Genomic DNA, 17160 nt, shown 5'->3' with positions numbered 1-17160 from the left:
ATAAAAGAATATCATAAACAAATTAGTCACACACAAAGTCAGTATAACACTCAGAAGATTGAACGTGCTCACAATTCTTTATTGGAGCATTTTTGGATAGGGAAATTGTTTTCCTCCTAGGAGCATGTTTCTGCCTCTATCACTTCCTCAAAAGGGGATGATGGACGGAGCGTTTGAACAAATCAAACACACCCCCCCAGTCAACTGATCTGGGTTTAAACCATCACCATTCTTTAGTTCACTCAGCCACCCCAGTTCAGACATGGCTATATGCAAATCAGTCTGACCCTGTGCCTCATGGGAACAGTCCAGCCCGAACTGCCAAGCCATGTCTTCCCTGGACCGGAAACAAGCATCCTGGGACCGGTTTCGGATTCATAATCCTCATCAGCCAGGCTATCTTGAATCCAGTGGCCAAGTGAACAAGGGACTCACGTCTGAGCATACCCTGCCACACCTAGGTCGAACAAAGCAATACAAAAGGGGATGATGGACGGAGCATTTGAACAAATCAAACACTCACCCCCAGTCAACTGATCTGGGTTTAATCCATCACCATTCTTTAGTTCACTCAGCCACCCCAGTTCAGACATGGCTATATGCAAATCAGTCTGACCCTGTGCCTCATGGGAACAGTCCAGCCCGAACTGCCAATCCATGTCTTCCCTGGACCGGAAACAAGCATCCTGGGACCGGTTTCGGATTCATAATCCTCATCAGCCAGGCTATCTTGAATCCAGTGGCCAAGTGAACAAGGGACTCACGTCTGAGCATACCCTGCCACACCTAGGTCGAACAAAGCAATACAAAAGGGGATGATGGACGGAGCGTTTGAACAAATCAAACACTCACCCCCAGTCAACTGATCTGGGTTTAATCCATCACCATTCTTTAGTTCACTCAGCCACCCCAGTTCAGACATGGCTATATGCAAATCAGTCTGACCCTGTGCCTCATGGGAACAGTCCAGCCCGAACTGCCAAGCCATGTCTTCCCTGGACCGGAAACAAGCATCCTGGGACCGGTTTCGGATTCATAATCCTCATCAGCCAGGCTATCTTGAATCCAGTGGCCAAGTGAACAAGGGACTCTTTTGGAGGACTTTAAAAGAATTGACCTTTCTCCTTGATTCTCACAAGAAAGATTTATGAGACTTGAAAGTGCCAACCATTCCTCCTCTAGGCATTCAGACTGAAGGCTTGTCTGTTTTATCATCTTTTCTAGGGGCTGACCCCATAGATGCCTGATACAACCTGTGTATAGCTACTTCACCTTGACAAGTAATCCAAGATAAGGAACATAGGTAAACTTGAGGAAGGGGTCTTCAACCTGCAACTCAGACTATGGTAGAATCCATAGTTGGTCATTACTGAATTCTATTCTCTGTGCATTGCCTCAGTTTTAGTAAGATGATTCTTTGGAAAACATCGGATCACTACTGTTTACACCTAGTACTACCCATTTGACATCCTTTGCCCAAACTCAAATTACTGCAAGGTGAGATCCCCTTATGTACGAAGGGGGTCAATTTAAACGGAGTATGGATTGGACAATATGGTAGCTGTCACCACTTTGGGGGACTGGGTAAGGTACACATGATTCATCTCAGCAGCAGCATCTAAGAAGTCATTTTCTGTTACCACCAAGAGAAGGGGAGCATCATCGGGTGGTAAGAAAGCCAGTTGCAAAAAGTGATGTAACCAGTCATAATCAGGGTAAATGAAGACCGCCAGAGAGTGTTACAGCCTTAAACTCAAAGGTCATCATCTGCTGCATCAGACAAATTATTGTTTATCTCACTCTAACTGATGTAATAATTTCTTTGAGAGGAGTAGCATTCGGAAGATATAATTAGAACATGATAGTACCATTATCTTGACAGCGGCTGCACAGTGACAACCACAGGTGAGACTGTGGAGGATAATAAAGCAACTTAATGGTTATTACTGGACGTAGGTTGTCTTCAACCAACTGCTCAAGGCCTCTGTAAACAAGGGTGCCCAATTAACCGAGTCTACTCTGCTTCCAGTGGAAGCATTAACCTTCCAATGTGCCCTAGTCCTCACTTTTACTCCACCTTCCGATCTAGACCTATGAGCAGTATATCATCTACATACAACTGTTTGTGTGTATTCCTGTGTCTGAAAAGGACTACCAAGAAGCTGTTGCTTGGAGTTCCAAGGTTAGTAGGAAGAGGAGTGGGGTTTGAGGGCAACCCTTCTTGTGCCTCTCCTGACTGTGGGAGAGAGGAAGCCCCAGAGTTTCCTGGTGCCATAGGATTATTGTACAACAAATGAAATGTAGATATAAAGTCATTAACTAAGCCCATCTCTCAAGCATTCAAAATATAGAACTCAAGCTGATTCCATTGAATGCTTTCCCTGCATCTAGGGATAGGTCGATGGTTTAATCACAGAAGTCTTTACTACACCTGTACAGATGTTATAGAATTCAAAGGTGGTTCTGTGACCATCTTTTATGGACGAACCCCTTCTCTGCAGTGGCTGGATCACACTTTCAAGTCTATTCGCCAGGAACTTTGCTAATATTTTCATGCCTACATTGATGAGCGAGGCAAGTCAATAACCACTACAGTGAAGGTGATCCTATTAGAGTGTCAAGTAGCACTGAGATCAACTCTTGGAGTTGGTGGACAAATAGCCAATAGTCTCCACTTCCATGTATTATCAGATAGGAAATTAAGAAACTGTGCATTGCCTAGCTTACAGAATTTTCTATCTAAGCATTCTTCTTGTGTGGACTTGAAAGGTCACTTAGAACGTCAGGTATTTCTTCTTCAGTGATTTTGTAACTGCTCTGTGTCTTTTCATCATCTGAAACGTGTCAGGCGCATAGGTGGGTAGGAAGGCAGATTCCTCAGATACCAAAGTCTGTTTCTTCAGGTTTATAAAGATTTTTATAGAAGGCAACAAAGGTTTCAGCAATATCTTGAGAATACTATGAGTTCAGTATTGCCAACTGAGCTTTCCCTTACTTCAGCTGGACTACTAAGAGCCTTGTGCTGTGTTGCCCTGTTTGTGGTGACGAAGTTACAGATGTTACAGAGCATATTTGTGAACAGAAAATGTTCAGATTAAATTTTGCTCTTTCCGAAGCTTGTCTCGTCAGTTTAGTAGTGTGTTTAATGTATTAATGCAGTAGGATTTTGTTGGTGGACCCCCAGCTGAATACATACCAATTGTTTTATAAGTCTCAGCCTACCAGATAGCACAGCATTCTGATTCGCTAAAGACAACTTGGAGACATTCAGAAAGATGACCTAGGAATGCATTCCACCTGTTGCTTACCATTAACTTTGTGGTTTGTAACTTACATTTTCTGGCTTTCTATTTGCTTTAGGCTGTCCAGCTCAAGTTCATCCCTCCCATTGGTCAAACCGTGTTTAATGTATTCTTCCACAAACTCGCTTTCTGGAAACAGGCCTTTATATCTTGTTCCTATCTTGTCACATTTGCTGTGCATTCAAAGACAGAGGTTAAATGTCAAGCTGTCTTTTTCAGGGATCTTGGATTTTACTTTTCTTACTCTGACTTCATAGTGAGAGGATTTATGTGACAATCATGCTGGTTAGTGAGGTCTGCTCGAGGAAGGCTTTTCAGACATTTCTTTTCCTAGCACACAACAAAATGCTATGGTCTGTAAATGAACTGTGTTGACGTTCAATTCAATACATTGGATGATGATGTTTCCACACATTGGTGATCTCTGTATACTTCTATCAGTAAAACTGTGAGTCCAAATTAGTGATCATTTCAATTGAAGATGTGTGGTCTGTAATGACAGTACACTACCATAACATGCATACTCCATGTTACTCCACTCTATCTACACTACTGCGATCTACTCTGCGCCACTTCACACTACGCCGCTCCACTCCACATCACTGCACTCTTCTCTACTGTACACCACTCAACTTTATCCCACACTACTCTACTATGCACCCCCAGCACTCTTCACCACTGCACTCCACACCACTATACTCAAACCCAAAGCACTCTACGCCAATCTACTCTGCACCAAATCAGTATGCCACTGTACTCTACACCGCTGCTCTCTATGCCACTCTATTCTACTCTGCATCACTGCACTCTACGCCACTGTATTCTAGTCTGCACCACTGTACTCTATGCCACTGCTCCCTATGCCACTGCACTCTACTAAACACCAAGGCACTCTACTACAGTTTACTCTGCAACACTACACTCTCTACTCTGCACCACTGCAATCTACGCCACTCCACTCTGCCACTGCAGTCTACGCCACTATTCCACTCTATGCCAATCTACTCTGCAGTAAACGCCACTCTAGGCCACTGCCCTCTATTCCATTGCACTCTATGCCACTTTAGTATGCACCACCGTAAGTCACTGCACTCTACAACACTACTCTGTAGCACTGCACTCTGCCACTGAAAATTATGCCACTCTACTCTGTACCACTATACTCCACTCTTCTGCACCCTACGCCACTCTAATCTACTGTGCACCACTGCACTCTATGCCACTTCACTCTACACTGCTCTACTCTATATCACTCTGTTCTGTGCCTGTTCAGTCTACCCCACTCTACTATGCACCACTGCACTCTATATCACTCCACTCTACCCAGCACCAATCCACTTCACTCCGAAACAATCTACTCTACACCACTGCAATCAACGCATTGCCACTCTACTTGATGACTCTACTCTATGCTAGTTACAGTCTGTGCTGGTAACAGCAGTGGAGCTGGGTGGGAGGAGGTGTAGTAGGACGATGCAGAGGTATAATGAAATAATTAATTTTCCCTCTGTATCGTCTGTCGGAATCCCTCTCACTCGGCCCCACCTCTGTTACCTGCACGGACCGCAGCGGCTCTACGCCACTGCGCTCTACCCTGCAGCATTCTACTCAAACAATCTACTCTGCGCCACTGCACTCTGTGCTACTCTACTCTAAACCACTGTAGTCTACGCTGATTCACTCATCACCACTTTCCTCAAAACCAATGCACCCTACGCCACTGCTTCTTTGCCAGCTACTTTGCACCACTGCACTTTATGCCACTGTACTCTACACATTATACTCTATGCCATTGCACACTGTCACCCTACACCATTGCACTCTACGCCACTCTAGTCTACTCTAAACCACTATAATCTACTTCACTGCTTTCTGCACTACTCTACTCCGATGCACTCTACCCATCACTTCGCTCCACCCTGCACCACTCCACTCTACGTCACTCTACATCACTCTACTCTGCAACACTGCTCTCTCTGCCACTGAATTCTACACCAATCCACTCTAAGCCACTGTGCACCACTGTATTCTGGCACACTACACCAGTTCACTGTTCTCAAACAATCTACTCTATGCCACTCTATTCAAATCTGCTCCAGTCCACGCTACGTCACTCAATTTTACACTGCTGCACTCTATGCCACTGCACTCTACACCAATGCTCTCTATGCCACTTACTCAAAACCAATACACTCTGCGCCACTTCCCTCTATGCCAATATACTCTGCACCACTGCACTGTATGCCACTATACTCTACGACACTGCACTCTACACATTGCACTATCTCGCTTTACTCTGCACCACTCTACACTACTGTACTCTACTCTGCAGCACTGCACTCTGTCACTGAACTCTATGCCACTCTACTCTGCGCTACTTTACTCTATGCCACTTTACTCTATGCCACTGCACGCTACTCTGCACCACTGTATGCCAATTCACTCCACACCACTCTAATCTACTGTGCACCACTGCAATCTACACCAGTCCAGTCTAGGCCACACCATTCTTCGCCACTAATCTATACCACTCCATCCTACCCTGCACCACTTAACTCTACTCTGAAACAATCTACTCTACATCACTGCACTGTATGCCACTGCCATCAATGCTGTGCTACTCTACACCGCTGTCCTCTACCCTGCCTGTAATCTCTTCTTGACAAGGTGCCATGAACGCAAGTAAGAAACATAGTTTGTTCTCCGCTGGGTTCAACAGTCTCCAAACACAGATCGGACCATGATCTTCAATTACATTGGAGTACACTGTCAAAGGTATTGATTGGATGGCAACTAGGTACATGGCCAGGTTCCAGTTCACTCCGATCAGCATTTGTGTGGAAGCAAATTTGGTGAGGACTCTGGATAGCCCAGAAAGAAAGCCAGACTAGGGGAGTATATTGACCCAACCATAATCAACCTATTAGAAGTTATTAGTTTTGCCAACATATTTTGTGATCTTTTCTCTATCCTGCAAGGTAGGGTTTCCTGGGAAGAATCGCAGCTTCACACATCTTGGGGCTAGCATGTGAAGTGGTACCCAAGTGTGGGTTGGGATCACATAGCTACTAAATACAGCTGTGAGAACACAAGTTGCATTTTAGCTTTTCAGACTCTCCTGTGAAAGGTAGGTTTCCTACAAGCTTATTTGGATAAGAGGTATGAAAGGTACTTCTTTATTTTGATGTAGCTCAAGACTCAAGTAACATTAAGCAAAAGGCTGGTGAATCTTTAAGCTCATACCTGAAGCGGACAGCCACATAACACTGTGTGAGGGAATGTATAAGAGAAAATTATCAAACCGAATCTGGATACGTGTGCTATATTGAATCTCCTTTGGGGCGGGGAAAGCTGTGTGTGAGGCAGTTGGTACTGGTTACAATATCGAAGGAAGAGCAACAAATTCAAAGGAAAGAGAAATCAGAGAAGGGGGCCTGTGTACTGCAAGGTTGATACAGGGAAGGGTGTGAAAATGTGTAGCTGCCGGGGAGGAAGGAGAGCAATATAGTAGAAAACACATTTGGGGTTAGGCTTTACCTTTAAGTGCCAAGTTACTTCTCCAAACACTTTTGTATGCTGACCAGCCATAGGCAACTAGTATGTTGGTGTTTTTCTTGATTTATGATAAAGGGGTGAAGGGTGAAAGGAAGGAAGCAGAAAAGTTCATAGGATCAATAAAATGTTGATTGTATGGGAATCATAGGTCTGACCATATTGGGGGTGCCAGAAGACAGTGCTAGATTTACGGATAGGGAGGAGGACAGAAGCAGAGATGTGCTGTATGGAGATGGAGACTCAACCACCGTCTGCTTCAGAGGTGACTTGGACTTGTCAAAGTCTTTTACCAGATCCTCAGCCACTCAATGCAATCATATTGTATCCAAACATCCTTGAAATGTTCTGCCCATGTGTTGAATCTACACGCAAGCTAAGTATTCTTGTGGAGAATGTTCTCTTTTGCTGGGCAATTGCCTGGAGAGAGTTCCATGCAGGTCGATTTGTGACAGTATTAGAACCTTGTCAGGTCCTCTTGTTCTCAATATTCCCATGACTTAGCAACTAGAGTGATCCACATCATGGATGGTTAAAGGAGGTTACGTTTAATGACCCATTTGTGGCGTCTCGGACTCACCGCCTTGAAAGCTTTCATTATCATGATGATTTCTGCTGAGCTGTTTACAGTATGACCATCTAAGCTGAATGGGCCATTCCCACATCTTATGGGCGCCCTGGAGAACCTGTTGTGCTTGTTCATGCCTCAAAAAGAATGCAGTTATAGGATGCGAGAGTCATTCCTTGTCATGTTCCATGACAGTGTGGATCCATGGCAATGTGGATTCAGTCTTGAAATCTTTCGCAGTAGCGTGGATAAGTAGCTGTTTACAATGTCTTTTTGGAATCTCTCCAGTATGCTATAAAAGCGTACATTAAAAATATGATCCATCTTCCATGTAGATAAGTTTACTACAGCTCTGTATGTCTTGGACAAATTCATGTCACAGTCTTCCGAATCGTTAAGTTCTTGGTCATAGTTCGTATGCTGTGAAAGATGGTCAACTGTGTTCTCACTGGCCTAATTTGTATCTCACTTCTGACAGACTGGTATCCATAGCTCCTACTTTGGAACCAATGGCTGTATTTTCTCATGGGTAGAATCCAGTGTAGCCCTCTGGGAGTCCTGGACAGAGGAAGCATGCAGTGCTGTGGAAATTGCCACTACCTTGGAGAACAGCAATTACATTTAGCCTTTTGAAGTAGATAAGATGGTGCGCTTGCCAAAGGAGAAAAAAAAAGTATCAAGGGAAGAGCCAAAGCCCGTCTTTCGGAAGAGGTGTGACCATGAGAGGCCCATGCAGAGTAACAACAGAAGCGTCACAGTTTCATCCCTGAGTGAGTGTGGTTAGAGGATCTTTTGCAAGTCACCCCACTGCTTATTATGAAAATGCGCCGAGACACCTCAGGGTATTTGTTGCGCAATACAAATCTCGTAAACATAAACATAAAGATAAAAGTGAGTGGCCTATAAGAAGACCCCAGGACCTGTCAATAGGGGTCACAGTCATGTTTCGAGGCAGCGGGTTGTGCCTTGTGTAGAGGGATTGAATTCCTTTCTTGACGCGTCCTTGTATAGGTAGACCACTTCATGGTGCATAAGCTGGAAACAAAGTCCAGGATCACAACTGCTGCCGCAATCACACAACTTGCTGTATATGTAGAGCACACCCCCTCCCAGGTGTTTCCAGCACAATCTGGACCTATGATGTGTCTGGTACTCGGTCCACTTCTTTTCCTGCATGGGCATTTGCGATGCTCTAGCATGTGACTTCTTTGCTCTGGGTATGCAGCAAGCAGGGGTGTTGGCTGTGTGCCATGCTGATCTGCTCAGTTTTCACATCAGTCGTCTCTTAGAAACCACTGTGGCTTTTGCAAATATGAGGACTGTGTTGAGTCAGATAGAAGTACTTCTGAATTTGGCCGGCAGTCATTTAAAAATGCATTTGCTTCAGTATCCACCATCCTTACTATGTACTGAAACACTTTCAAAGTTGTGCGAGCCACCTGCAACACGTTGATTACCTTTTTATTTAATCAGATTCTCTCTCATATCGTTGTGTCCTTCAGTTTAAAATTATAGGTATAAACTGACAAGCAACACAGTGGTAAAAGGATGAGAGCATAGAATTAAATTGTTCTTTTAATCAGTCTGCTAACGTTTTTCTGCCAAAGCCCACTTAAAATGTAGCTCTAGCAGCTACTGCTGTTAATTCTGCACACAGGTGTCCATCAGTAATAGCAAACCCATAGAACATGCTTCCTTCCCTCAATACTCTCCACCCCCACCCCCTTCTGCGGCTGGTGGTTTACTGCAACTCAAAAATCATGATCAGCTAAGAAAAGCAACTACTCCATGCATCTGAACACCAACATCATCACCCTTTAGTACGGTAGTGTAGGAATGGACAACATCAACATCAAACAGACTACACAGGATGGAAGTTAACCACATAGTGCCCAATTCATAGTTGTTTTTTTTTACTGCAGGAAGACTATATCAATCCTACTTTGTAATAAGACACTTCTATTCACAGAAAGAGCTTTGTGAATCGGGCACACATCTTCAAGAATAAAGTGCTAGTGTTCTGATGACTTTAAGGTCACCTGTAACATATGATGAGTATTACTAATTCCAAAGGACCATTAATCGGGTGGTGCATATAAAGAATTGTAAACATTTGCTTACCTTTTCCAGTACGCTGAAGAAAATCAAGTGCGACGGCAATAGGGTTTCATTGAAAAACTCTGCATTGAGCCAGGCCAGCGGGCTCATGTAAAATAGATCTGCCTCATCGATGTAACCATCGTGTTCGGTTAAGTCTGGAGGGCACTCAAGGAAGTTCAGCGAAAGAGGACAGTGAACATGGCTGTAAAATACACACCTTTAAAAAGCAATGCTCAAGATTTATGTATATATTACAGTTTCTGCACGTGCATCCTCTTGCAAAGACATATTAGCAGCAGGTTTGACTTTCGTATATAATAATCTATAAAACAAGGAAACAGGCATTTAATTTTTTTTTTAAATAAGCCAATCAATACAGAAACCTGTATTTCACAGACACAAAGATACATGTAAAACGTTGTTATTAAAGGCACTCAAGTAGCGTTGTGCAGTAAATCAAATTACGTAATCAAAGTTAGGCACTACATTTGTCATGTCACAGACCTAAAAATCAACATTTTAAAGCAAGAAATTACTTGGAGGTCAAAAACATTAAGAGCAATAATCCACCGAGGTCTAGACAGACCTGAGATGGAAGATGGTGAGCAAGGGGGACCCTGGAAAGTCCTGTCTACCAATTAGGAACATTAGCACGCTGCTCCTGGCCCGGCTCACAAACAGGGTTCGTAAGGGTAGACCTTCTGTGTGAGCCAAAAACATTATTTCTAAAGCCCTCCATGAATGTTTCAACATCCTTTTGCCAGGAACATCAGTTTTGTTTTTAGTTTAGGGATACACTATGTGTTTTGCTAGGGTGTGCACCATACCCTACAAAGATAGTCACTTTCAGTGATCAACATATTAATAACCAAGAGAAGCCGGACCTCCATCCTCCAAGTTACCTCTGAAATAGCCTGGTACTGGAGTTTTTCTAAATGTAGAATCAGCATGAGAGTTCTTCCTGAGGTTGTATGCTTCCCATGTTGTTCCTGTAGCAATACACACCAAAGACCTTCCGGGTCTTGCGCGGTCACTGATCAAACGACAAAACAACCCCTCTATTTTGACAATTTTTTGGGGGCGAGTTTTGTATAGTGTGAACTAGAACCGAAGGTATCAGAGCCCTTTACATAAGCACCAGTTGTGTTACAGATGAACACATTCATTTTTTGTTAAGCACGGTAAGATTAAGTGCTTTGCCCAGAATCAGAGGATGTTGAGGGTCTCTGCCGAGACTCGAACCCGGTTACCCAGCTTTGAGATCGGCCGCCCTAGCCGTTAGGCCACCTCCTCCCCCCGCACAGGGAGGTCCTTCTGGACCCTCTTGAATCTGCAGATTGGGTACCTCTTCAAAACCTGTCGGAGGTTTTCGCCCTAGCAAACAATTTTAGAACTCTGTTCAGGACAACATTTATAAATTGGGCCAGTTCTGACAAGAAATATCCATCTCCGAACTTCTCCTGTCAAGAGAAGCAATGTGCATAGCCACCTTGTTCAGTGTCTGCATAGAAGCCACCATCGTCTCTGCATGTCCTCCAACTTGGCTTCCACAGCACACACCACTGTGGTAGTACAAATCTTCAAAGCGTTGATGGATGCAAACAGGACCCATTCTGAATTCCATGTATGCACCAAGTACGTTCTCCAAAACCATTTAGGGATGAATGACCCCCATGGTTTCAAACATTCCCTTGGTGCCCTTTCTTTCTAGTCAGCTGTGATTTAGTTTTACTTCGTTCAAAAGTACTATTCAAAGATAGCCACCATTTTGGTTTTCATGGTATAGTTCATGGTCACCAATTCACTGAGCTGTAATATGCAGTCATGAAATATTGACTTTTACCTCTCCTGTTGTAAATGTGCTTTGGGGTCCAGGTCATCAGGAGACACCCATTATAATTTGTTATGGTCTCATCCTGCTACAATTGCTATTGTCTGCAGTTGATAAAAACCCAATAAAAATAGTTTCACCATCAGGAGACACCCATCTAGATCTCTGGCATCAAAAAGGTCCAGTCAGGTGTGAATGATTATACTTTCATGGCCGCTCCTTTGCTGGCGCCCTCTAATCCTGTCGTGGTCTGCTCCATCCTGCAACGCCAGTTCACCACAGACCTCTTCAATGAAATCTGCCCCCACAGACTCCTAGGAACCCATGTGAAAAGCTGCTACTATGAACCTGTGTTGCCTGTTACCAACTTATTAACAGAAACCTCTGTTTATAGTATTTCTTTGGAATCTATCACACTAAAATCCAATCACAGTAAAGCCCAACGTTTAGAGTATACAGCAGGAACGTCTCTATTTTAAAGTTCAGATGTATAGTTATAGTTATAGAAACCTTAAATAACTTATTTCTACTTTGATCACAGTGCTTCTCTTGCTGAGCTCACAGTGTCCTTGGAAAGTGGACCAAAAAAGCCTAACTTTGTGGGAAACCCTGTGATTATTTAAAAGCCCCTTGCGCCACTTTTGCGTCATTTTTAACATGGGAAAAGTGACCTACGGGTGGCGCAAGGGGCTTAAAATCTGCCCCATAAAATCTCAAACCTTCCTGCATTTAATATAGGCCAGTGAAGGATGAGCGTAGACAGGTCTTCAAAACACTTAAATCAAATAGTTTTTACTAACTTAATCCTCTTGTCATGTGCATCTTTCAAATGCTCACAATAAAATGAAATATACTGTCATTTTGTCCGTCCATCTTGATGAGTGCACCTCCATCCTTGGTGGAAACAACATAAAAATCAATGCATCTCGAACATTTTTAATCTTCACCTTCTTTAGAGTGGTACCTAGAAGTAGGGCACACTAACCCCATTCCATCACTTAAAAAAAGAATAGTGCATGCACGATATGCTCCCCTTTGGCACAGACTATTGACGTCACCATCCTGAAGGTAATTAGAGGTTTTTCAACAGAACTGAAGTAATGGCTGGCTTTCTCATGTGTAATAATAAATCTATCAGTTCCATTGAGCAGCATATCTAAATACGGTTCTCCGCTGTCAGTAGTCAACGGCAGCATGTATGCTGTAAATTACGTTATCCTTCTGACAGCGAAGAGCCTCTCAATAGTTCTGTAATCGCATAATGTCACAGCTCGGTATACTTCAATATCTTTTGTGAAGCACGTATGGAAACCGCTTTGATCGATCAAGTTTAACATACATTTAAATAAGACCCAGTCATCCTTTTCATGTCTTTGGAAATCTCCAATAACCCACCTGGTCAGTGCAGGAGGACTCTAGTTCCAAAGTTTTATTGAGTATTTAACTTGCTTCCTCACAGCCTGGAGCCAGATATGTAGGTGCTCCATCCCAGACCAACCCACTTGTTGCATTTGGTTATACTCCCAATAATGTGTAGGTAGGGATGGATCTTTTGCCTCCCCCAGTTGCAGCACACTTAGGGCCTGATTCTGATGCGGTAAGGAAAGCTTTCCCACCTAGGGCCTGATTCTGATGCGGTAAGGAAGGCCTCCTAATGGCATTTGCTCCTTCCATATCGGATCGGGAATGTGTCTTCCCGACCCAGGGCCCAAGTATGATGCGATTAGGAACATAAGCTCCCACTGAAGTTAATGGGAGTCCAACCAAATCGTATCAGGAAGCATCCGGATGCATCATACTCCGTCGGTCAGACTCTCCCGATCCGAGTGGGTCGGAAACCATTTCCAAACCGATTCGGTCGGGAAGCTTTCCAACCCGCATCAGAATCAGGCCCTTAGTGTGTCAGTGAATATATACCCTTGATATGCTTTGATATCCCACTCACTAAACACCCTCCATTCTATTTTTAATAAAAATATATTTTATCTTTTTAAGCATGTCTAAGGTGTACTTAGTGATAGATGCGAATCAGCTGTTATACCATCAATGAAAATCTCAGCCCAGTCATCATAGGATTTCACAATTTCTTACGATAGAAGCTTCTTGGCTAGGATCTTACATCCCAATATAACCTTTATTTTGTGAAATATGATGTCTACACAGTATTTGTCCTTCTTTCTTATCGAGCAACGAGGGCACTCAAGTGCAATTGCATAATAAACAGGAAAAAGAGCTAGGAATGCTAGCTGTTCTATATTCATAACCAGAGATCTGTAAATAAAATTATATTCTACGATTCATATGAGTCTCTCTCTTTCTGCTGGTTCCTCTCTCACTCCATGCCTACTTCCTAAACTCTCCATAATTGACACAGTTATAAAAATCTACAAAAATTAGAAAGTAAACCTTCTCCCAATATTTAAGGACACAGATACGGACAAGCTCAAAAAGTAACAAGCGTTCAACAGCAAGTGTTTAAAGGCCTTAATCATAAATAGGGCTCCAGGTTTTATGGTATTTATTTTTGGAACATTTGCGTCTGTATTTATCCATATTTATTTTTGGAAAATTGTATCTGTATTTATCCATATTTATATTGGTCTTTGTGAATAAATAAAGCTGAAATTAGTATATTTCCACATTTATTTAACTGATAAATATGCACTCATGCTTGAATGCTTGCCAGGTTTAAGTGGTGTAAACACATGCTGAAGTTAAATCAATGCACACAAGTAAATTTAAGGATAATTCTTGTGTATATTTACTGATGTTAAAGCCTCTTTACTAAAATCCCTTTCATTTTTAACAACCCTTTCCTATCAACCCACACAACTATTGGCTTGGATGTCATGGCAAACAGAATTTAGAATTACTCAAAAAACAACCCAATTTCCGTTTTTATCTACATTAAAAAAAAATACAGACACAAAAATAAATGTTTTCGGTCTGTATTTATCTGTAAAAATCAGTAAAAAGTAGCCCTAATCATAAAGGATGTGCCATGATCTTTCTTTCAAACACTACCTTCTCATAGGTGCACCAGGTACACTATCTCCTTTGGGTGTGTCCTTGGTTTTCATAGCAGGTCAAGATCGATAACCTTACAAATGTATGTGTTAAAAAATGACAACTTTTGTTAGCTTAGTAAAACTTGATGTAAGTATTAATTCACTCAAAATTATGATACCAATATTTTTAACTCTCATAGGATGTGATGACTGAACAAACCAAATGCTAATGTAATCTGAAAAGTATGTTCCATTGAACATATACCATTGATTAAAACACCTTGCAATAGGATAGGCTGTTGCACATTTTAATCCCTCATCCCAATTAATGATGATATTCTCCTGACTTCAGTACTCTCTCTAGTTTCCTGAGGAATGTTATCTAGGTAACTCTCCAATAATAATATTTTGATGGAGAAAGTCGTAAGATAGTATAACTTAAAACTCTGTTTTCCTAGCGTCGTCTTTTTTTTATATCATGAATGATGAGATTACCATATTAATTACCATCAGTCTGGTACACCAGATTTATGAATTAATAAATATTTCCATTGTAAAATATCAACAATTGTGTGTGTATATTGTTTCCAGGGTTCTGTATCTATATACAATACTCCTCCTGCAGGCGAGAGTTATATGGACAGCATTATCGGACTCCTAACGCTCCTTATCTGAATAAGCAGAACTCATTGAAGTCAGAGACAGCAACGGGTGTCCTTTTCTTCAAAGAAGGTACTTTATGTACTATCCCTCTTGGGGCTTAGAAGATGTAACCGCTGGTGCCACCCCAAGTTGTCGGGTTTACGGCAAAGGTTTAGGTGGCGTGCCAGAAAGGTACTCTGCTATCTGTTTTTTGGAAGGAGAGGAATTTTCGTAAACATGGACTGCTACAGATTGACATCCTTTGTATTTTGGCTCTGAACATGATGACTATATTTGTTGTGCTGTGGAAGGCCACAAACTATTGGGACAATTGGAAGGGAAATTATGATCAGTAACCATTTTCCAATCATGAGACTGTCAAAATGGTTTTAGAAACAGTTGCAAACCCAATATTTCTCTCAGTTTTTATCAGGAGCCCTATAGAAGTGGGTTAACCCCCCCCCGGGTGTACTAAACGGTAGGTACATATATTAAAAACAGCCACACTTTGCAGGTATCTGAGCACCCACTTAACCCCAAAAGCTTCATCTGTTCTCTTGAAACACTGAAAAACAAAATCTCCAGTCTGTAGAGATTGTTCAAATGGTTTCATCACCAAGAAAGCCAGCATTGTACATGTGGGTAAATATCCTCTTCACATCATTCATCTACCCACCATCTTCCCCCCCCCCCCACCCCCCAAAGAAGAGAAGGTTCAGAACCTCCAAGGCTCTCGGAGCCTGTCAGAGGACATACAAGGTTGCATAAAGTTAAGTGCAGGTTCACCAGTGTGGATGCAGAAAAGGGTCTCTGCATCTTCATGGCTTCGCCCCCGCTCACTTGTTGTCTTTGTCTTGCTACCAGACCTGCAGGACTGGATATTGTGGAACTTGGGCAGTTTAGGTTTCTAAAGGTGTTCTCTGTGCAGTATCTTCAGTCAGCTATATCCATGCAGATTCTCCACTTTTCAGTGCAACTCCTCTGCTGATATGGTTGTCCAGTTAATTTTGTTCCACAGCTCACAGCAACAAGAACATCCAGGATTCTGGTTTGGGCTCGGCCTGATGAGAAGACAGTAACCCAGCAAAGGAACTGCCTCTGGCAATGCATCTTTCTGTTCAGGGCTGAGGTACAGTGTGCAGATGACAAGATGATGTGCAAGTTACTAGCCCTAGGGTTGGTAGCATGTATCCTCCCTTGGTGGTCAGTGCGGTAACCTTGAGTCATACCAAGGTGAGCCTCTCTGAAAATTCAAAGCCTTCTCACAATCAGGGAGAAATGCATCTTCCTTTTTTGTGTTCACTTTATATATGGTATCTGGAACAAGGAATCTATGCCATACTAGTTTGAACTGTTCAAGGTGGGGATGTGAACAGGCTCTAATCAGAGCCCAAAAGAAGATCAACGTTGCTGGGTGATGGTCACTAATACAGGAGAAGAGAGCTGGATTTCCCTGAGGCAATAGAAACCTTCCCTGAACTAAGAAATTGGATCACAACCTTCCTTTACCTAACAGACTAGTTTCAGTGAGTGGGTCCTGATCACCGGGACGTACAGACTGTCATAACGACCAAATGTGATGGAGAACTCCCATCTTCTGCAGCTAGGGACACTGTGACCAACAGACACGCCAGTGCACTCAGTTACAATAACACATAGAAAATAAGGCCAATAGCACTGGACTTGAATTGCTGCCACCACTACATATCAACTGTTAGCATGGTTTCGAAGGGCAGTACCACCCTAACCCACTACTGGAGCTGGCCTTCTCTGCAGGGCCACCCCAAATGTTTTGCCTTCACTCCCTTTGTGTGCTTAACCCGTTTTTGTTGGCTTTTTGGACTCTGTGCTTATTTCCACTGCTAACCTGTGCTAAAATGCTTGTGCTCTCTCCCTAAAACAATGTAAAATTGGACCACACCTAATTGATACATTTAATTTACTTGCAAGTCCCTAGTAAAATAGTACTACATGTACCCAGGGCCTGTAAATTAAATGCTACATGTAGGCCTGCAGCATTAATTTTGCCACCCGCTGAAGTAGCCCTTTAAAATAGGTCTCAGGCCTGCTACAGTAGCCTGTAGTGCAGTTTAGAATAGCCATTTCGACCTGTCAAAATAGACCTTTGGCAAGCCTAAACTTTCATTTTTATGGTCT

General features: G+C 42.8%; 1 protein-coding gene across 4 annotated transcripts in view; it reads right to left on the bottom strand.

The window, feature by feature from the left end:
• The window catches only part of PIGB (phosphatidylinositol glycan anchor biosynthesis class B), a 166197-nt gene that overhangs the window by 62903 nt on the left and 86134 nt on the right, over positions 1-17160 (bottom strand). Inside the window, exon 11 of one of the 4 annotated variants that reach the window (XR_013609834.1) lies at positions 9544-9677. Coding sequence is in view for 3 of the 4 variants with exons in the window: in XM_078684865.1 (XP_078540991.1) it covers positions 9544-9739 (196 nt within the window). In the remaining variant the exon portion in view is untranslated. Of the gene's footprint in view, positions 1-9543; positions 9845-17160 lie in introns of those variants that run through there. The other 3 variants (XM_078684865.1, XM_078684866.1, XM_078684867.1) reach the window with 3 other exon arrangements.

The sequence above is a fragment of the Lissotriton helveticus genome, chromosome 3_2, assembly GCF_964261635.1.
Source record: "Lissotriton helveticus chromosome 3_2, aLisHel1.1, whole genome shotgun sequence".
In the NCBI taxonomy this organism is placed as follows: Eukaryota; Metazoa; Chordata; class Amphibia; order Caudata; family Salamandridae; genus Lissotriton; species Lissotriton helveticus.
Note: the sequence above shows the minus strand (reverse complement) of the source record. Positions and strands in the feature narration are given on the sequence as shown.